The 23,287-nt window shown below is 41.0% G+C and overlaps 1 protein-coding gene across 1 annotated transcript in view; it reads right to left on the bottom strand.

Annotated features, from left to right (window-relative positions):
* The window catches only part of wwc3 (WWC family member 3), a 238,361-nt gene that overhangs the window by 133,254 nt on the left and 81,820 nt on the right, over window positions 1-23,287 (bottom strand). Inside the window, exon 2 of the mRNA XM_059967946.1 lies at window positions 8,095-8,204. Within this exon, the coding sequence (XP_059823929.1) occupies window positions 8,095-8,204 (110 nt within the window). The remainder of the gene's footprint in view (window positions 1-8,094; window positions 8,205-23,287) is intronic.

The following is a 23,287-nucleotide window of genomic DNA, read 5'->3' as shown; positions in this document are numbered from 1 at the left end:
ACGTCCAATATATACTCTTATAATATCCAAGTACTTTCTTCTGATCAAAGCACAGCATTCCAACCAGAACCTTCATTCCTTATATTGGCATGTCCAACAGTAGAAAATACAGGTGCCTCTGGACAAAAATTAAGTGTTTCCCATAAAGGAGCAACAATAATACAATGGAAATAATTTACTAGTTAATTCCAATTAAAGTCTTATTTCTGTGCAAGATCTAATAGATCAACTCAGTTTTACAAAAGAACAAGTTGCTCTGGAGGTGTGACACCACACAGGCACCTTCTCAATCTCCATTAATGGTCCTTAACAGCATATCCTTCTTTTCCTTTCTTCCTTCTGTGATTATCCAGCTTCCTTTTTAGATTTTTACTATTTTTCTCACCCATCCCTTGTATCAGCATCTTCTACATTCTGACATCTCTCTGGGTAAAGAACTTTCTGTATAAAACATCTATTGGTAATTCAACCCCTAGCTAGTATCCCTTCACATGGACTGTCTTACTCAAGGGTCCTCATGAGGTTTCTCTCTTGAATTCACCTCAACACAAGTCTGATAAACAAGTATGCAACAGAAAACAGCAAGGGACAGTTATCTGGCATGCATATACTGATCAGTGTTTTAAAGTCAGCTACAAAAAAATTGATTGCTATATTAGGTTAGTTCAGTCACCGAAGTTATTTTAGCCATAACTTAGAAAGAAAGTGAGTGGTGGTTACTGTCTTGAGACAATGAAGAAAGCGTCAGTGCTCACGGACAAGAACCAACTCTGATCGTCAGCTTGGCGGTCAGAGACTTACTGGGTTGTACTAGTCTCGGTGTGTGCGTGTCTGCATTTCACAACATCAGCCAAAGGTCATGTCCTCTAAAGCCTGAGTCAGCTTAGCTTTGAAGTGATAAGCTAGTATAAGTAGTCCACTTATTACTTTCATTTACTGGGGAATGCAGGAAAATGTTTTAACAGCAAGAATGATAACTAATGAATCAATAATTGATGTACAAATGAAAGTCCTTCACCCACCTCAGTGACAGGTTATCACTTTGTGTAAGGTAATGAAAACTTTTGTGGGAGCAAAGGATAGTTCCAGTAACTGAGTACTGGAGTAAAGATATTTCACTGAAAGTTACTGGACAGATTAAAAAAAAAATTCAAAGGGATGAATGAAATGTTGGGTTTTATTTAAAGAGGCCGAGGTTAGCTTCAGCAGTATACAGTTTTGATTAGAGTCTACCTGCATATTTTCAAGAGAAGGCATATTGGAAGAGAAGTTAAAATACACCAAATAGGAGGAGGTTGAATTATGAGGTCAGGTTGTATACACAGATTTTTATTTGCTTCAAGTTAATGAATTCTGAACTATCTCTTCTAGAAACTGAATGGGGGATAGAGATATACTGTCTGCTGGTGATGGATCCAGACATGGTGTTAGGGTGTTCATGGCCATTGTTCACCAATAGATCATAACAGAATGGTGAAAGTAATCAGCAAGTTAAACAGCATCGGAGGAAAAAGATAATGTCTCCAATATATGACCTTTCATTGAAAGTGCGGAAGTTGGGAATGAAACGAGGTTTAGGTTACAGAACAAACAGGTGAGAAAGAGATCGCTGATAGGGTGGCCCTGGATGATGCAAGAGATGATGGCACCAGCAGAGAGAGAAATATATGTTTGGAAGAGAAAAGAAAGAAAGAAAGAAAGAAAGAAAGAAAGAAAATAAATGCAGGATGTGAGAGTTGTGACTGGATTGGATATTTATCTGAAATGGCTGAAATCAGTAAAGAGGCCCAAGAACTGTAATGTGCTAAATCACAAGATGAGATGGTGGTCACCAAACCAGTGTGAGCAAGCCAAAGACAAAGGTGTCAACCAAGAGTCAGGTCAAGAATCAGAGTGGCAACAACTGCAATTTTGGGGTCACCCATGTGGGCAAAAGGAGGTGCAATGCAAGCCGCAGTGTAGAGGGAAGGACATTGTGAGCTGCACACACAGTACAATAGATTAGTATGAATAAGCCGCTGCTTCACCTAGAAAAAGCATTTGGGTCCTTGGTCATTCAATGTGACCACAACTGATGTAACTGCAGCCTCAGCTCCACATTCCTGTTCACTCACTGTAACCTCTCAATTCCGTGCATTAAAATCCATTAGTGACTCACATCAAAATGGAAGACAATTCCAAAAATATTCTGAGAGAGGTTTTGTCTCATCTTTGTGCCAACTAGGCAACACCTTATTTTTTTCTGTAACAAGTTTCTATGATAAGTTTTGATCTGGCAACTCCTGAAATATCTTCTTGATATCTAACCACTGGTTCCACTTCCTCCAGCAGAACTCCAGTAAGATGCTTAAGATGATTTCTCTTTCATAATCCATGGTACTTGCCACAAACATCTTGAATCTTTCCTAGTGACCTAAGATAGCATCTTTAAAAACTGCTTCTAACACTTTCCCCTTTACAGATGTCAAACCAGCTGCACGAAAATTTCCACCTTTCTGCCTCCCTCACTTCTTGAATTAAACTGCAGAAATTCAAATTTTAGTTTTTCATCCAATGGAATCTTCCCTAAATCTAAGGAATTTAGCAAAATTAAAATGAATGCATCATTTCACCAGCCAATTCTGTAAAGCTCCTTGGATGAAGTCAATCAGGAACTGAAGGCTTTTAGCTCACAGCTGTAACGAAAGAAAGGGAGGAGGTACAAGGGGTAATTGATAAGTTCATGGCCTAAGGTAGACAAAGTCAATTTTAGAAAACGTAGCACATTTATTATTCAACATATCCCCTCCAACATTTACACACTTAGTCCATGGTCGTGGAGCATACGGATCCCTTCTTTGTAGAAGTCGGCGCCTTGGACCTCCACAGGAGGCATGATTGATAAGTTTGTGGCCCAAGGTGGAAGGAGATGTTATTAACTTCAAACTTTCTGCATTTTCACTCAAAGGGTTGAACTGCATGTGCACGTAACAAGAGCTGTCTACCTCATCTCCTTCTACCTTAGGCCACGAACTTATCAATCACCCCTGCCGTGGACCACCTGGAGGTCCAAGACGCTCACATTACATGCATGTGCAGTTCAACTCTGAGTGATAATGCAGGAAGTTGGAAATTAATAACTCACCTTCTTCTACCTTAGGCCACGAACTTATCAATCACCCCTGTTGTGGACCACTTCTACAAAGAAGGGATCCGTATGCTCCACAACCGCTGGACTAAGTGTGTAAATGTAGGAGGGGGCTATGTTGAAAAAAGAAATGTGCTAGGTTTTCTAAAATTGACTCCTTCTACCTTGGGCCATGAACTTATCAATCATCCGTTGTAATCTTAGTGGAAACCGGGACTTGCTCCCCATAAAGCTGCAGAGACTAAGGCATCAACTGAAGTTTTTGAAGCAGAGATTGACTAACTTTTGTTGCAATGGGTAGCAAGGCTTGCATTTTGAGTTGAATATGAATTAGCTCTGACCTAACAGAGGAACAAGCTTCAGTACTCCAAGTTGGTATTCCTGTCTCCTTTAACACCAGGCCGTTCCTTTTGCTCTGGCTTTACCCTTCAGCTTCCTTTCAGAATTTACCATTAAGTGCTTTACATGAATGTGGGGAATAGAAGTGAGATTATTGTAGGGTTAGTGTAATCAGTACTTGATGATTGGCATAGACTCAGTGGACCCTGAAAAGCCTGTCTCTTTGCTGTATGGCTATGATATTGAAGCCTTATAAATATTTCTGTATCTTTAATGAATGCATAAAATTAGAAACAAAAGGAACGTAGATTACATGCATAGTAAATGAACAAGAAATGAAACCATCTTAATTACTTATGATAGCCAGCCAATGGTGTAGTGGCATCCACACTGGCCTGTTTGAGGCGGGTGGCCCCAGGTTCAAATCCGGCCAGCTGCTTGCTCACTTTCCACCCGTGTTGGGTTGAACATTGAGCTAGCAACTCGGCCTCATTAAAAAACAGACAAAAATACTAAAGAAATGACAAGGTTGCCGCCTGATGCGCCACAAGGCACAACTTTTTACTTATGAGGCAGCAGAACTTATCAATTGCTGAATATCTTTAACAATAATGTTTGCATGACAAGATATCGAGCCGGATGACTGGGAATGTACAAATGAAGGGAAGGAGGAAATATTGAATGGGTGATTATGTAAATATGCAGCAGAACAAAGTTGTAACATCTATCTGATGTACGTGCAAACTTTCAAAAACAAAACTTTCATGTAAGGGCACATTGACTTCCTCTGAAAACTATGTATGGGCTCACGAGGTCATGAAGCAGCAAGGTACAAGACTGTGGCCTCCAGCAGCTTCCTTCTTTCTCGACCTGCCATTGCAAATCAGTTATGGGATCCAGTGCCTAATTGTGTAGCCAGCTGTTCACTGATAGCATTAGTGCTGTGACTTTTATATGAACACCAGTTCAGTATGTTATCACATTCTTGATTACCTGAACTGCTCACCCTCTTCCCCATCCACCCACTCACTCTTACCCCTAGGCAATTAAAACTCAAAAGACTGACGCTTACGATGACATTCAACATGCCTTTTACTGCGATGTTTTTTCACAAATGCAGACTGATTGGCCCAATAATGCAGCTGTTTGCAAAATAAAGGCATATTTTCAAAAGGTGGATTTAAAAATCTTTATAAACAATGAGACCCAATAAGGGCTGGAAAAACATCCAGCTGTAATCAGTTGCAGGATAAATAAGGTTTGGTTTCGGCAAGATCAGGAAATATGTTTTCAATCACATCTTATCACATCATCTACACAGCAAGGATGATTGTACAAGGCTAAATAAAAGTAATTCTAATGTTAAGAACGCTTACAGACCTGTGCAAGATCATCAGAGAAAGCTATTCAGTAACCTATTTGATGCATTCCCTCAGGTCCAATTTATGCATCGCCAAGGTTCATTCATTTGCCCAGAGGCTGCTACCAAGGAAGCAATGTCCTTTCATCATTTTGATACAGAGGTGAATACAGTCACAGCCACAATGCAATGCTCCTTCTCGTGCGCAAGGATACAAAAGTTTTTTGTGGGTATTTGTTATTTAGAACCCTGATGTTTGGCCCCTGCCCCGAAATCATGTGGGCAGCTATCAGAGAAAATGGTTTCCACATTTCACAACATCACCAGGATGCAAAACCACCTGGTTCAGTGAGGTTGTTCTCCAAAGATGGTGACCACCTTCATGTATGGGATCAGCTGAAAACGATTGGTGGAGAAAGAATGGCAGATTGTCACTAACCCGCCCCAAAAGCTGGTGGGATGGCACTTTTTGTATTGTGTCTGCTATAGGAAAGGTGTCATTCAACTGGAAAGGGTGCAGAAAAGATTTACAAGTCCAAAGTTTAGAATTCTTGGAAGAACTTGGACAGGTTAGGACTTGTTTATTTCCCCCCTAGGGTATAGGAGACATAAGAGATGATCTTATAGAGCTATGAGGGGCATAGATAGGGTAAATGCACATAGTCTCTTTCCAAAGGTTGGAGAATCATTCAAGAGCACGTTTAAAGTGTAAGCAGAAAGATTTAATAGGAACTTGAGGGACAACTTTCCTTTATGTACAAATGGTGCTACATTCATGGCTCCAGAGGAATTGTTTGAAGCAGGTATATTGACAACTTTTTAAAAGACAGTTGGACTGGTACATGGATAGGAAAGGTTTAGAAGGTTATGGGCCAAATACTGGCAAATGGAATTACTTTGGATGGGCATCTTGGGCCAAGTTGGGTGAAGGGCCTGCTCCCATGGGACCAGAAGATATGGGAGCACAATTAGGTCATTGAGACAAATCACATTTCCATGACATACAACTATGACTAATAAGCCCCAGGATCTCTATGGGCTGAGGAAGGGGCAGGTTCACTGAATTGTTAAGTCACAGGTAGATGCACAATTATTGCAAATACACTCAACCACATAGGCAAGATACTCCGATACTGTCGCTCTTCCTACACTTGAGAACCCCTTTGTAATTGAACATGGACCAAGAGGGCAGGTGCTTAAAAAAAGATCTTTCCATTATCCTCAAGATGAAAATTAGCTCATCTGATGCACAACACCCTGGAGTCAAGACTAACAGTGCATGACAAAAGAAAGCCAGTCAGTGGTTTGCAGGAAACCTTTTCTAATCTCATTTGCACAGTATGCCATTACTTAATAACTTGATTCCAAATCACTCAGTTGATTTTGGATCTTGTCCTGATAGACAAACAGACTTGATGCACTGATCTAGGCACAATGCTGAGGTGTAAGAAAACTGAACGGCTGGTTGACATTTTAAACTTGGTTTACTTTGTGGAGGAAATATTTTAAACAGTGAAATCTTCCGAATTTGAAAGAGAAATAAATTAACATAAACATTAAATTCATCACATTATTTTAAAAATGTACCAAGTAAATAAATCATTTTAGCTATACTAAAACAAATTTTTGGAGAGATGTTACAGCACTAGGCAAAAACAATTCAAGTGATGATTTACAAAAAGGATAAACAAAGGAGCCTCTTTAATTGCAGCCTGCTTAAACCACATAAAAAGGAGCAAAATGTTCAGAGAGTCAAAACTGAAAAGAGCAAAAAATTGTTATTTTTCAAAAAAATATACATCCACTGATGTTCTAACACAGGTCTGGAGGGGGGGGGGTTAGATTTGAGTAAATGATTCAACTCACATGCAGCTGACTAATACGGAAGCTGATCATAAAACCATTAGTAGTAGGAACAATAACAGTAGGTCATTCAGCCCTTAAAACCTGCTTTGCTGGAAACTCATTCAACTCACCATCCTTCTTGGCTCAATACAAGGTGGTAAACACTATCAAACTGCACAAACATGAACACTCAGTGAGTGTATTGCAGGCATTCCCATTAAATCATTGTTGATCTGTACCTAACTCTATTTACCCACTTCATATCCACAGTACCCAACAAAAAAAATTATCTTAATTTTGAATTATTTATGGGGATGACGAGGATATGAAGGTTCTGGAAAAGCTGGAGAGGTGGTTTACCAGGATGCTGTCTAATTTGTTGAACATGTTATGGGAGGCTGGACACACTCTAGGACATCCAGAGGCTGTGGGGAGATACACACACACACTGATTAGACTATACGTGCAGGAGTAGGCCATTCGGCCCTTCGAGCCAGCACCGCCACTCAATGTGATCATGGCTGATCATCCACAATCAGCACCCCTTTCCTGCCTTCTCCCCATATCCCTTGACTCCACTATCTTTAAGAGCTCTATCTAACTCTTTCTTGAAAGCATCCAGAGAATTGGCCTCCACTGCCTTCTGAGGCAGAGCATTCGATAGATCCACAACCTTCTGGGTGAAAAAGTTTTTCCTGAACTCTGTTCTAAATGACCTACCCCTTATTCTTAAATTGTGGCCTCTGGTTCTGGACTCCCCCAACATCAGGAACATGTTTCCTGCCTCTAGCATGTCCAATCCCTTAATAATCTTACATGTTTCAATCAGATCCCCTCTCGTCTTTCTACAGTCCAGTGTATACAAGCCCAGTCGCTCCAATCTTTCAACAATATTGAATATACATTTCTTATCATAATTTACAGTATTTTTAATAGGCATTGCATTGCTGCCACAAAACAACATATTTCATGACATATGCTGGTGATATTAACAAGATATTGATTCTAATACTGTTTTACGTAGAATTCTTGACTGCTCTAGCCTGTATGTGGAACTGTGTATCCTGATTTGACTACATGATCTAGCTCTGAATTAAGACCCTCGACCTGAAAGCCCTGGATTTAACTAACAGGGGAAAAGGTTTCTCTGCTTCCAGCAGACTGAATCCCTTTAAGATTGACAGAGGTCTATCATCATCCTCAACCTGTAAATGGACACTGTCCATTAGTTTAAATGTGTGTGTGATGGGATAATATATCCAAAGTCTACGACAGTCCTAAGAATCAAGAGACAAGCATTCACAGCTAGAAGGGTAAACACTTTAGGAGGGGATGCTGATTGAACATTATGGTCCTCACAGTGCCACTATAACGCAGTGCAGAAACACTGTGCTCCACTTGTAGAATGAACACTTATACTCACGGTTGATGTGGTCGATATAGTAGATACCAGCCTGTGGATCGTAAACCACTTCCCAGCCCAGTGGCAGTTCGTCACCAACACAGTCAGCAAACGTCAGTGGCTTGGTCAGTCTAAAAAAAAGCAAGAAAGGAGTGCACAGTAAACATCTGCAGTCTTGTGGATGGGGCAAAAAGCCCAGCTTCCAAATAGATACAACAGAAGTGATTAAAAACATACCTTTGCCTTACAGGAGCAGAAATAACCATTCAACCTCCACCAAGTGTTGTCTGTATTCAAATAGATCATTTCTGAATCACATTTTAATTCAACCAACCTTAAATAACTATTGATCACAGATAAGACATCTGCAGTTGCTCCTCAAACTCCTGACCCTATTTCAGGTTAAGGTTCAAATTTTCACCATTCTTTATATGAGAGCTAGCCTGCCAAAATGGTCCTCATTCTAAATTTAACATCAGGGCCTGACCTAGAAAAGGCCTAATTTACCTTTGCAAAGATCGATGTTTTGTCAAGTCACACAACTGTCTGCACAAAGGTCAATGTTGAGAACTACACCAGCTCTGTGCTGTGACATTCTGCAAATCCACAGAATCTGCTCCTCTTCTGCAATAATAAGTAACCATCCAGACCATAAGCCACACATTGAATGGACAGTGGGTAATCAGTTCCGTGCTCTACATCAGCACCCAACATACTTTTGCATCATCTCAGGAACGCAACAAATCTTCACCATTTCTTTTGATTAAGCCGCCACCTCCCCCAAGACAGCAGCTATTTGGCCCTGTAATTGTAAGGTTTTGTCGCAGTTAATGCTTTGGGACAAAGCTGCAGATACTGTAAATCATTCCAGGACTGGTGAGACATCTTCATTTAACTGCCTCACATTCATTAACATTAGTTCCATGGAGTAGATATCCTCTTCATCTACTGTCATGAATGATTGCGCTTCTCACTATGATCTCTTGCCAAACCAGCTCCCGAGGAGTAAATCACTCAGAGTTGCACTATCCTTGAGCAGTATATCTGCCTCATCATGGCAGTGTTAGCATTCTAAAACAAATACTCTACTGTACATTATATTCCCTTGCTATGTCTGTTAAGTTTTGTAACTTCAAAATATGAAAATAGTTCAAAGAAAACACAGGAGTCTGAAGAGTACGGGTGTAGCTTCTAGTTTACTTTAAGCAAGGAGAGCCCGTGTCATGTGGTAGTGTGATTATATTACATAAAACAGTAAAATTATTTTAAAGAATGCTTAGTCAACAACCTATTTACAACATTACTCAAATATTACATGAAATACTAAATACAACATCACTCCTCCCTGCTTAGCTATAAACTCCAACTCAATATAGAATGCATCTCAACTTCTATACACAGTATACTGTATAATACAACTAATATATTGATATCCACAGCATAGTAAATTGTAAATTGTCCCATTAATCACTGTGGAGAATTTCTTACTCTTGTGGGAGAACATCTTTCCTGACAAGAGAGGTCACTCTTCTTGGCAGGCAAGACTTGAGGCTGTGAAACGGTCTAAGGTTCTGGGACTCCTCCATGGAGGTTGGAGAAATTGATTCTGAGAATGCAGATAGTGATTCTGACAGCTCTGGACAACTTTCTTCTCTCTTTGGATCTACTTCAATCGTTTTCTTCTTTCTCAATCTCCTTCTCCCTTTCACATTCTTTCTCTCTAATCTTTTCCCTCCTTTCTCTTCTTCCAGTTTGTACATTTTGATCTTAGGAAGGTACGTTTAGTTCAGTGGAGCATTCCCTTACTAATCCTTCTATTGCTCCCTTTTGATCTTATCTCTCCTCTTGGTTTCCTCATCAGCAACATCATCCAACGAATCCTCTGTTTCCATATCTCCATTGACTCCTTTCTTTTTCACCTTCCATTCATCCAGCTGGGCTTTTACAAGGAGCTTTTTGTCTCCCACTTGAAGTTCCTGCAGTATCTGTAATGCGCACAGAGTAGATTCTGGTTCTTCATAGTCATAAAAGCCAAATGCTTGTAGCTTTCCTGAACATCCTTGAACTCTCTTCTGGCTTAAACCAAAACCACATTTCACAAGTAACAACCTGATTAACATATCAGAAGCTTTCTCAGATACACTGCCTACAAAACCTGTTGTAGTCGGACCACTGCTTACGTCACTTTTGTGCTTCCTCTGAGCAGCATGGTCCTTCCCTGGTCCAATATGCTTTCCAACCAGAGGCACAGAGGTTGGCACCAACACTTGTCTGCCCACTGTTAGGCAAGTTCATGATGTTCAGCATGGAGATATCTGTGGCATCATCCAGTACCTTTCTTAATTCACTTTGAGTTTTTTTTTCTATTGCAGGGGATGTGACATGCAAATTGTGGACAGATCTCCAATCCAGCTGCAGCTGTCTCAGCCAATCACAGCCCCACAATGCTGGTCCTTCTGTTTTTAACCACATGCAAGCTCAATGTGGCTTGTTGGTTGTTGTACTTCACAATTATGGTTGTTATTCCCACAAGATTCATCTCTTCTCTAATACAAGTTCTTAGTTGAATATATGCAGGCTTCGGTTTGGCATCTCTGAAATGCCGTACAAACTAATTTCATGGAATGACTGAAACAGCTGAACCAGTACCTAATTCTATTTTAATTAATTTGCCATTCACTTGTGGTGCAAGCCATATTGCTTGTCTATTGTTCGTTTTCACATTGTAAATCTCAAGGCTACACAATCCTGTGTCACTCTCATCAGTATCAGATTTTCATCAACAGCATGCAAATTAGAGCTCCTTTGAAACTAATTTAACAGCTTTCTCTCTTCCCGGAGCAGTCCATTCATTTTTTGTCTGCCCTACATGCTCTTTCTACATGTCCTACTTTGTTGCAGTTTCTTACTCCCTGTATACCCATGACTGTGTCACTACCCATAGCTCTAATCTGTTAACTAGATTTGCCAACAACACTACATTGATTGGCCTAATCTCAAACAATAATGAGGTAGCCTACAGGGAAGAAATCATCACACTGAGATAGTGGCGTCAAGAAAACAACCTCTCCTTCAAGGTTGTAAAAACAAAGGAGCTGGTTGTGGATTACAAGAGGAATGTAGACAGGCTAGCCCAGGCATGGGCAAACTATGGTCCGGGGGCCTTATGCGGCCCGTTAAGCTTTTTAATCCGGCCCGCAGAACTTGATGAAATTATATTAATAAACCTTGTTAACGTTTTTTTCCCCGCAATTCTGGCGTTTTCCCGATAGATGACACACTCTATATACATTTGTGGCCATTTCCTGGCACATCCGAACCGACTCACAATTAGCCAGCGTTCCGGCTAAGGGAGATAGCCTGCAGGGATTTGCGAGCACAGAGCTTTGGAGCCTCTGCGCCACGGGGGGCAGGTTGAAGGAGGCTTAAAAGTGAGGCTGGGGATTTCGAATAAAGTTTTTTTCTTCGACTGCAGTTACCGACTCCGTGTCGTAATTTTAGCGCTGCATGTAGCACACCGCTACACATTGACCTTTGTAGAGGTGCAGCGTATTACTCCACATTTGCGCTTTACTCTTTGTTCGGCTCGACCTATTTGTGTGAACAGGCGTTCAGCGTCATGAACATCAACAAAGCCAGCCACAGATCCAAGTTAACTGACCAACACCTCAGATCCATCCTGAGAATCGCCACAACAAAACTAAATCCAGACTTTGATGCGCTGGCTAAAAAGGGAGACCAACAACACTGTTCCCACTGAAATTAAAAATAAGTTTCTTCGTTGTGTTATGTAAAAAATGCATTTGAAAATATTTGTTTTCAATAAGCCTTACATGTTACATGTCATTTCTGTTAAGTGATGGACATGAGTAGTGCGCAGGTGCACGTACGTTCTCAAAATAAAAAATGCGCTCCAGATCAAATAACGCGCTCCGCATACTGGCGCGCAGTCACTGTTCTCTCCTTGTGCTGGTCGTTGTTGAGTTTTGGCACAGGGGACAATTGAATAAGAAGGAGCAGGACAAGTAGACCTGCATCTCCTACCATTTTTGAAATAAAGACAGGCAGGAGGAGAGTGATGATGATAATATCTTGAAGGACAACAGAATTTTCAGTGCTTTAAAATAATAACTGTTACTATTAAAAAAAAGCTGTATTTTATTCATTTAATTTTCAGTGTTTTAAAAGTCATTTCAATAAATAGCTAAATACCATGGGACTTCAAAGACAGATATTTTGTTGTAATGCATTTGTTCATTTTCAATTGAAATTAAAGCACATGTTTTCTACATATCCCATGATATTTTATTTTCTCTTATGAGGTGTATTACCAAAACACTCCATCCAACTGCTCCTGGTCCGGCCCCCCTGTCAAATTTTAGAACCCTTTGTGGCCCACAAGTCAAAAAGTTTGCCCACCCCTAGGCTAGCCCCTATTGACATCCATGGATCTGGGGCTGAGAGGATGAACAGCTTTAAATTCCTTGGCATAAACAACATTGAGGCCCTCACCTGGTCTGACTGGCTGTGTAGTGAAAAAGGCACAACGGGTTGGAAGTTTGGTATAGGCCCCCAAATCCTAAGAACTTTCTACAGGGGCACAATTGAGAGCATCCTGAGTGGCTGCATCACTGCCTGGTGTGGGAACTGTACCTCCCTTAATCGCAGGATTCTGCAGAGAGTGGTGTGGACAGCCCAGCACATCTGTAGTTGTGAACTTCCCATGATTCAGGACACTTACAGATACAAGTGTGCAAAAAGGGTCCGAAGGATCATTGGGGACCCAAGTCACCCCAACCACAAACTACTCCAGCTGCTACCATCCAGGAAACAGTACCACAGCATAAAAGCCAGGACCAACAGGCTCCGGGCCAGTTTCTTCCACCAGGCCATCACACTGATTAATTCATGCTGATTTGAGTGTACTGTATATTATTAGATTGCCTGTTCTATTTATTATAAATTACTAAGATTGCACATTTAGACGGAGACATAACACAAAGATTTTTACTCATGTATGTGAGGGATGTAAGAAATAAAATCAATTCATTCAATTCATCAATTCAATAAACCTGATGTGTTTGGTAAATGCGAGCCCTTGCCACAGAGGTAACACAATTTGTTCAGCCAGGCCACTTTCTGTTTAGGTGCCGCAACTTTGTTCACGCTCACTTTCATTCCAGACTTCAACTCAATTGATTCTGTCTGCAGTTTCCACAGAGACAGCAATTTCCACTGCTTATTTAAATGTAAGCTATGATTCAGTTAGGACCCATTTTTGAATGATTTCTTTTTAAGAATTCACAGTGATTTCTTAGTGTATCATTAAGGCCATTACCAAACTGGCAATCTCTTCAATTTAGCCATGTATGTAGAAATGGACTCCCCTTCTTTTTGATTCCACTTATAAAGCGTTCTGGGATTGGTTCAAAATGTTCCTGCATTACTTTCACAATATCAGGAAAGCTCATATCTGCAGGCTTGGTTACAGCACTCAAACTTCGAAGCAAACTGTGTACCTTTAAACCCAATGCACTCAGCAAAACTGGCACTCGCTTCTAATTGGCCATTTCACTTGCTTCAAAATACTGTTCCAATAGCTCAGTATACATGAGCCAATTACCCATTGTATAATCAAACTAGTCAACTTTTCCAATGTAACCAGCCACTTCTGATTTTTTTTTTGGATTATGACCCAGTACACCCTCTTTATGAACCCTGAATTCTTCCATTTATAGCCTTTACTTTTTGACTCGACCGCATCTTCCCTTCTGAAGACACGTTGCTCTGTTTCGCCATTGAAGCATTAGTTTTAGTTTCAATGTCTCACTCCACTTTAACAGGTTGGTAGCCATCTCAGGTTCAAATGTTATGTTTTGTAACTTCAAAATATGAAACAAATTCAAAGAGAACATGGGAATCCGAATAATATGGTTGTAACTTGTATTTTACTTTAAGGGTGGCACGCCTGTTTTATGTGGTAGCGTAATGACGTATGCAATTAACCTGTAAGCATACTTGTTCATTTAAAATAATTTGTTAATCAACAACAGATTCACAAGATTACTGAAATATAATATACACAACTTGTCCACACTTGCTGCCATGCAAATACCATTCCGCAGGATTTGTATAAAGAGATAGTGCTAGCAAAATGAACCAGGAAATCTCTCATGTCCACAATACTATGCAATGTCTATTTTTATCCTACACTTCACGGGCTACCGACCTACAAATTTATTATGACACAAGTGAAGGATATTCATCCCATTCTCTCTCACATGCTCATCAACCCATCTTTCTTGTCAAGTTTGTGTATACCAGGAGCAATTTACAGTGGCCTACTAGCCCACGTGTCTTTGGGTTGTGGGAGGAAACTGGAGCACCGGAGGAAAACCACGCAGTCTCTAACTCGACAGAGACAGTGCCAGAACCCAGAGCCCTGGAACTGTGAGATGGCAACACTGCCTGCTGCTGCACTATTGTGCTGCCTCTCCTAGCATCTTCCCTTGAGACAGGTACTCCCGCTGAAGAAGGTGGAACCTGCCACTGTCAGTGAGACTAAGTCCAGATGGATGGAAGGCAGACTTATGCTGCTCTCGTCTGTCCATTCTGAGCCCGGTCATTTTAAAATTGATAAATGTGTTCTTAGTGTGAAGGTGCACAAGTTAGACAATGGGTTACATCAAGCAGCCATGTTTAAATGATACCAAGCATGACTCTTCAGCTGCCCTGACATTGGGGGAGGACAGAAACTGAGGCAAGGTAAGGCATCTAACTTCAAGCTGCCCAGGAACAGTTATAGCACTGGCCAGGCAAAACACCAGCCAGGCATTGAGATATTGTCAACCTCATCTGCTCCAAAGTATGAAGGTGGTGGAGGTGGAGGAAGAGAGGAGGTCCTACCATATCACTGCAACGCCACTTTAATTCATCCAATGCACACCACGTGGACTTCCCTGCTCCGTCATCATCCAAGCATTTCAATCCATTCCTTTTTCTTAAAGCAAACCATTTCTGCTCTCGATTGGAAAAGAAAAGTTCAAACATCTCAGGCAGCAAGAAGACTGTTTACAAGAAAATGTCAAGCACATTCCATCCCTCGAGGAGCAATAATATTACTTCCTTCACCTCGGCTATGAGACCTGAAAGCTCCGGCAGCTCTGGAATTTGGCTTTTACTGACAGTATAACAGCTCATCTCAAGCAGCAGATCAGGAGATTAGCAATTTCAACACATAGAAATTACATTTTGTACTGAATAATTTCTACTTTAACAAAAGGTGGCAGAGAAGGCAATGAGGTGAAACGTTAACTGTCACTTCACTATTACCATGAAGAATAGGGGGAAATTTTCCCTGGAGTTCTTGCTAAAAACAGATAATCTGTCCATTTCCCTCATTACCATTTGTGGGAATCTGCTGTATGCCCTTTCCTGCCCTGTGTTTCAATGCTTGGTGAGTGACATCCTGAATTTATTACAACAGGAATGACACAAATGCAAGTTAGTTTTTAAAATAATAATGCAGTTTGTCATATGAGAGATTAAGTAGACTAGGCTTATTCTCTCATGATTAGAAGAATGAGAAGTGATCCTACTGATCTCAACTCTTAATGGACTTGAGAGGGAGAAATTGCTACTTTCCAGAGCCCAGAACCAGGGATTGCAGTCTCATATTAAGGAAGTAATTATTCAGAATAGAGATGGGAAGAAATTTCTTCCGCATATGTTGAATTTTTGGAATTCTCCACCCAAGAAGGTTACAGAGGCCCATACATCAAAATCAGAATCAGGTTTAATAGCACCAGGCTATATTGTGAAATTTGTCAACTTTGCAGCAGCAGTACATGGCATGATAAATATAGAAAAAAACTGAATTATACCAGGTTAAAGTAACTAATGCAAAAAACAGAAATAAATTTAAACAACTAGTGAGGTGGCTTTCACGGGTTCAATGTCTATTTAGAAATCAGATGACAAAGGGAAAGAAGCTGTTCCTGAGTCACTGAGTGTGCGCCTTCAGGCTTCGGTTCCTCCTCCCATTGGTAACAAGGAGAATCGAATTGAATTTCGGTTTATCATCATTTAGAAACCACAACAGCAATGCAGCTTAAAAAAAATGAAACAACGTTCCTCCAGAATGATATCACAAAAGCACAAGACAAAACAGACTACACCAGAAAATCCTCATGTCCTAGGTACTGGGGTTCCTTAATGATGAATGCTGCCTTCCTGAGGCATCACTCCTTAAAGATGTCTTGAATACTACAGAGGCTAGTACCCATAATGGAGCCAACTAGTTTTACAACTTTCTTACTTCAATCCTGTGCAGTAGCTCCTCCATACCAGACAGTAATGCAGCCTGTCAGAATGTTCTTTTCACTACATCTATAGAAGTTTGAGTGCTTTAGGTGACAAACCAAATCTCCTCAAAATTCTAATGAAATATAGTCACTGTTTTGCCTTCTTTATAGCCACATCAGTATGTTGCAAACAGGTTAGGTACTCAGAAATATTGACAACCAGGAACGTAATTTGCTCACTCTCTCCACTTCTACAGGGTTTGGTTTGTGTTCCCTCGTTCTACCCTTTCCACAATCAGCTCTTTGGTCTTACTAATGTTGAACACAAGGTTGTTGCTACAACACCACTCAACAAGCTAGTATATCTGGCTCCTGTATGCACTCTCATCACTATCCGAGAGTCTGCCAACAATGGTTGTATCATCAGGAATTCTCTAAATGCCATTTGAGCTGTGCCTAGAACACAGTCATGGGTGTAGACAAAGTAGAGGGCTATTCACACATCCTTGAGACTACAACAGGATGAGGGAGGAGTTGGCTAATGTGGATTGAGAGCACAGGCTATTTGGTAGGACAGTTGAGGAACAGTGGAATACTTTCAAAGAGATATTTCACAAAAAAATATATTCCAGTCAAAAGTAAGGATAGTAAGTGTGGGGAGAGCCAGCCTTGGATAACTAAGGAAATAAAAGATAGTATCAAATTAAAAGTTCATGTGTACAAAGTCGCAAACAGCAGTGGGAGACTAGAGGATTGGGAAAACTTCAAAAAGCAACAAAGAACAACTAAACAAGAAATAAGGAAAGGGAAGATAGAGTATGAAAGTAAATTAGCACAAAGTATAAAAACAGATAGTAAAAGTTTTTATAAATATATAAAGCAAAAGAGGGGGGCTGAAGTCAATGTAGGTCCCTTGGAAGACGAGAAGGGGAAATTGACATTGGGTGATAAGGAAATGGCTGAGGCGTTGAATGACTATTTTGTGTCAGTCTTCACAATGGAAGACACGTCAAATATGGCAAAGAAGGATGTTATGGACAAAGTGGGAGGTGAGAACCTCGATAAAATCACTGTCACTAAAGAGATAGTGATGAGCAAACTAGAGTGCCTGAAGGTAGATAAATCCCCTGGTCCTGATGGGATGTATCCCAAGGTCCTGAGGGACTTGGCAAAAGTTATAGTAGATGTGTTGGTAATCATTTACCAAAACTCTCTAGACTCTGGGCAGGTCTCGGCAGATTGGAAGACGGCAAATGTCACGCCATTTTTTAAAAAAGGATGCAGGCAAAACACAGGCAACTATAGACCAATTAGCTTAACTTCTGTGGTTGGGAAAATACTTGAAGCTGTCATTAAGGAACAAACAGCAAAACATTTAGAAAAGAGTGGTTCCAATACAGACGCAGCATGGATTCAGAAAGGGAAGGTCCTGTTTGGCAAACTTACTGGAGTTCTTTGAGGACATAATGAGTGCAGTGGATAGAGGTCGATGTCGTATACTTGCATTTCCAGAAGGCGTTCGATAAGGTGCCGCACAAGAGGCTTATAAATAAGATACGAATGCATGGAGATTGGATTGGTTAATCAATAGAAGGCAGAGAGTTGGTATAAATGGGTGTCTCTCCGGTTGATGTTCAGTGGTGAGTGGGGTGCCACAGGAGTCGGTGCTGGGCCCGCAGCTGTTTACCATTTACATCGATGATTTAGAAGAGGGGACTGAGTGTAGCGTAGCAAAACTTGTTGATGACACTAAACTGGAAAAGCTAATTGTACAGAGGATGTGGAGAGACTGCAGAGGGATATAGATAGGTTAATTGAGTGGGCCAAGGTCTGGCAGATGGAATACAATGTTGGTAAATGCAAGATCATCGACTTTGGAAAGAATAATAGAAGAGCAGATTATTATTTAAATGGTGAAAGATTGCAGCATGCTGTTGTGCAGAGGGACTTGGGAGTGCTTGTTCATGAATCGCAAAAAGTTGGCTTGCAGGTACAACAGGTTATTAAGAAGGCAAATGGAATGTTGGCCTTCATTGCTGGGGGATTGAATTCAAGAACAGGGAGGTCATGCTGCAACTATACATGGTACTGGTGAGGTCGTACCTGGAGTACTGTGTGCAGTTCTGGTCTCCTTACTTGAGGAAGAATATACTGGCTTTGGAGGCAGTGCAGAGGAGGTTCACCAGGTTGATTCCAGAGATGAAGGGGTTAACCTATGAGGAGCGATTGTGTCACCTGGGACTATACTCTCCGGAATTCAGAAGAATGAGAGGGGATCTTATAGAAACATACAAAATTTTGAAAGGGACAGATAAGATAGAAGCAGAAAAGTTGTTTCCATTGGTAGGAGAGACTAGAACTAGGGGATATTGCCTCAAGATTCAGGGGAGAAGATTTAGGACGGAGATGAGGAGAAACTGTTTTTCCTAGAGAGTGGTGAATCTGTGGAATTCTCTGCACGGGGAAGCAGTTAAGGCTTCTTCACTAAATATATTTTAAATACAGTTAGATATGTTTTTACATAGTTATGGAATTAAGAGTTATGGGGAAAAGGCAGGTAGATGGAGCTGAGCTACAGAAAGATCAGCCATGATCTTACTGAATGGTGAAGCAGGCTCAATGGGCCAGATGGCCTACTCCTGCTCTTATTTCTTATGTTATTATGTGCCAGTGAGGAGATATTATTTCCAGTCCACACAGATTGGGGTCTTGCGATTAGGAAGTCGAGGACCCAGTTGCAGAGGGAGATACAGAGGCCCGCGTTCAACAGCTTTTCGATCAGGCCTGTAGAAACAATGAGCGCTGAGCTGAGCGTGATAGAAATGAATAGGAGATCAAAGGATACAAGATTAGTGCAGGAGAGTGGCACTGAGGAAAAAAGACCAATTATGATCTGGATGAGTGGCAGAACAGACATGTGAGCCAAGTGGGCTGTCCGGCTTCTAACTCTTAAGTACATTACTGGTATTACCAGTAATTTAGTTTATCTGATCACAGCCCAAAGATGCTACAAGGAGAGGATGGACAAATGCTGAGAGACCTGATTGGAAGGACACAGGCAGCCATTACCCCTTTCCTGGGTTGAAATGTCTAATTCAAGAGGGCATGGATTGAAAGGTGAGAGGGCTCAGTTCAAAGAAGATGTGAGGGGCACACAGAGTGGTGGGTGCTTGGAATGCAGTTCTGGACGTGACTGTGGAGATGCATACGATAACAGCATTGCAGAGTTTCTTCGATAGGGACATGAACTGTGTAGGGAGAAGGGGTTAGTTCAGTCAAGTGTTTAATTAGATTGTCACAGCACTGTGAGCCCAAGAGCCTGTTCCTGCTCTATCAGCATTGTGAAGACCCCACGCACCCCTCACACAAACTCTTCTCCCTCCTGCCATCTGGCAAAAGGTACCGAAGCATACGGGCTCTCACAACTAGACAGTTTCTTCCCGCAAGCCATCAGACTCCTCAATACCCAGGGTCTAGACTGACATTGTAATGTGTCCTCTACTGTGCCTATTATCTTGTTAAATAATTACTGTACTGCCCTGCACTGTTTTGCACACTTTATGTAGTCCTGTGCAGGTCAGTAGTCTAGTGCAGTTTTTATGTTGTTTTACATAGTCTAGTGTAACCTTGTGCTGTCTCACATAGTCTAGTGTAGTTTTGTGTTGTTTCATGTAGCACCAGGGTCCTGCAGGAACGTTGTTTCATTTTTACTGTGTACTGTACCAGCAGTTTATGGTCGAAATGACAATAAAAGCAACTTGAACTTGAACTATCATTCCCCCATCCACACAACACCAATTTTTGTATTATAAGATACATAAATTCTGAAAATACCCTACAGCAGTGGAAATATTTTAAGTGGTTTCACCCACACAAAGACAAGGAAAAGCAAAATATCCCCTCAGGTTACAGTTCGAAAGCTGAGAGTGTTTTTTTTATAGATCTTTTGCACACAAGTTAATGATGGTGAAGTTACAGGAATGGCTGAGTGTCACAGAATGGTCCCCGGCAAAGAGGGAGACAGACATGTTTAGTGTAATGTGCAACTCATGGCAATTTGCAAACGTTTTAAAACACTTTGAGAGCTCAAAAATTAAATAGTAAACAACATTCTTAAAATTTTTAGGAAATAAGTTTGTGTTTTCAAACAGGAATAAGGTACTATATTTAGGAATGTTAGTTTTTTTTGGGAGGGGGGATTTACTCAGAATTCCTTTTTGTACAACTTTAACTGAATTATTAGCCAACATGCTTTAAAAATGTTTCAATGGTTGGTGTCAAATTCCTCAGAGTCTTAATTTAATATAAACATATTAATCCACGCGCTTATTGAACAGTCAAATCTCACTGCACGATGCTGACTACTTTGCAATGTGTTTCTATGAGCTTCTGTCTACTATTGTAAATAAAAATAATTACTCAATTTAAACCAGTTAATATCTTTATTAAAGTTAGCAATGGAATTTCATTTGAAGGTTCTGACATTCATTTGTAAGAAAAGGACATTCATAGGCCCTCTGAATTCCAAAGCCTGTGGAATATTGTGAAACCATTCAGAATACCAAACCAACATGATTTCTGTTTTACTGGATAGATATCATAAGTGAAGATTAAAAAGTGGAGTTCAATTAATGTTAGCCAGTGAAATGGACATTTAGGAAGTCCTCGCATTACTTAGGCTGACAATCAATCTGTAGAATTTAGCATTGTAACTAAAACTCCATCTTTAATCTTAATTGTGGAAAATTCAATCATCCTAGCATTCTTGCACCATTCTACCCCTTCTATCACTCCTGCTGCTCAGCAAGACGTGGCTGCCAAATCTCCAGACCTGAACATGGGTAAGTAACCACAGTAAGAACTTGTTCCACCTAGAGCATAGAAAGGGACCCTTCAGATGAACTGGTCCTTCCCAGTCAAGATTCCCAGCTAAGCTAGTCCAATTCGCCCATGTTTGCCCAATATCCCTCTAAACCTTTCCTGTCCATATACTTCTTAAACACTGTTAACGTACCTGCCCCAACCACTTCCTTCCATTTACTGACCACCTTCTGGTGGAAAAGGTTGACAGCAGGGTCCATTTAAATCTTACCCCCCCCCCCCACCTTAAATCTTTGCCTTCTAGTTCTTGATTCTCTTGAGAAAAGGAATTCACCATATCTATGCCACTCATGGCTTTATACACCTCTGTAAGATTACCCCAAATCTCCTCATCCCAGCCTGCTCAAGTTCTCTCTATTACTCAGCCCCTCAATCCTGGCAACACACCAATACACTGGAGTGAAGGATCAAATCTGGAACTTGCTTAAGTTCATCTACAATGACCTAAAGACTGGAAGAGATCTTTGTTCCTGACTGACAAGATTCCTCCTTTCTTCCAATGAACACCTTATCTTCTTACAGTATCTGTGCATTTCAGATGAGCTTTACTACAGAAAAGCTGATCCCTTACCATGTAAAGCAGCTGGATTGGTAACCAAGTGTTTGTCAAAGAGCTCAATGTCAGGAGGAATACAGCCTGGTAGAAAGTCAGATGTTTACAAAATAAAAAATGGGCTACAGAGGATAGTCAGAGGAATACTGAATACTGAATACCTCAGAACTTGGATCATCGGAGGATCTGGCAGAGAGAGGGACGGAGTGAAGCCATCGAAGTTATAAGAATGAGAATTAAAGACAGTAAATGGTCCAAGTCAATGTTAATGATGAACCCATAGCAATGCTGGATGCCATTGAGCATGGAAACAGATCCTCCAGCCCACCAAAACCTGCTGATCTTTAAGTGCTCAATCTGCATAATTGTGCACTATGTCCATTGGGTCAGACAATGACAGAAAACCTGCGCAGGAGAGTTTTGAAAGTGGAAAGGCTGCTGCACTGGAGCAGTTCCACTCTCTTGAAGTCAGAAATCTGGGTCCAGTAGTACAAACAAGTGTCACAGACTGGTTTCTTCCTCTGTTGCGGTGGATGACCATGACCCTCCAGATTCGAATCACTGACCCACCCACTTACAGATCCAATTAACCTACCAACAAGCACATCTTTGGGATGCAGCAGGAAAGCAGCACTAGGGAGAAACCCACACAGCAACAGTAGATATGTAAACTCTATACAGACACCATGTAGCAGTTAGCAGGATGCTATTACAGCTCCGCGCATTCTGGAGTTCAGAGTTTAATACCAGCACCGTTCTGTAAGGAGTCTCTGTACGTCCTCCCCGTGAAATGTGTGTGGATTGTCCAGTTTCCTACCACAGTCCAAAGAAGTACCGGGTCAGTTGATGGGGCATTGGAAATTGTCCCGTGATTAGGTTTGGGTTAAATTGGGGTGGCGTGACTCAAAGGGCCAAAAGGGCCTACTCTTTGCTCTTTCGCTAAATAAACATTCAATGTCAGGGTTTTCCCCAGGTCGCTGGCACTGCTTGGTAGCAGTTCCTCATTCTGCATCTGACACCTCGATGTCAGTTCTTAAGGCCTGCTGCATCATTGTGCCGCACATGAGTAAGTCCTGGCATGTCATCACACAAGCAGCTTTGGATCAATTATGATTTATGGAGAGTGAAGGACAGGAAGATAGTCAGAAAAGTAATGAACCAAGATAGCAACTCTTGTTGAGAGTTAAAAATACATCTGGCCATAGGCAGCCATTCTTCAGACAGCATACTATACCAGGCATTCGATCATGAAGTAGGCAAATCCTAGACAGAGAGAGATCTGTTTAGCACAGTTGATCATCCTAGTACAACCACAAGAGTATTTATATCCAGTGGCTACAAATAGCATTCTCCCCCCCCCCGCCCCCTCCCCCATCCTGGAAGTTTTCATGTTTTATCACTTTACAACATTAAATCACAGTGGATTTAATTTGGCTTTTTTTGACACTGATCAACAGAAAAGACTCTTTCATGTCAA

Source organism: Hypanus sabinus, chromosome 4, assembly GCF_030144855.1.
Source record: "Hypanus sabinus isolate sHypSab1 chromosome 4, sHypSab1.hap1, whole genome shotgun sequence".
In the NCBI taxonomy this organism is placed as follows: Eukaryota; Metazoa; Chordata; class Chondrichthyes; order Myliobatiformes; family Dasyatidae; genus Hypanus; species Hypanus sabinus.
This window is presented reverse-complemented; position numbering and strand designations above follow the sequence as displayed.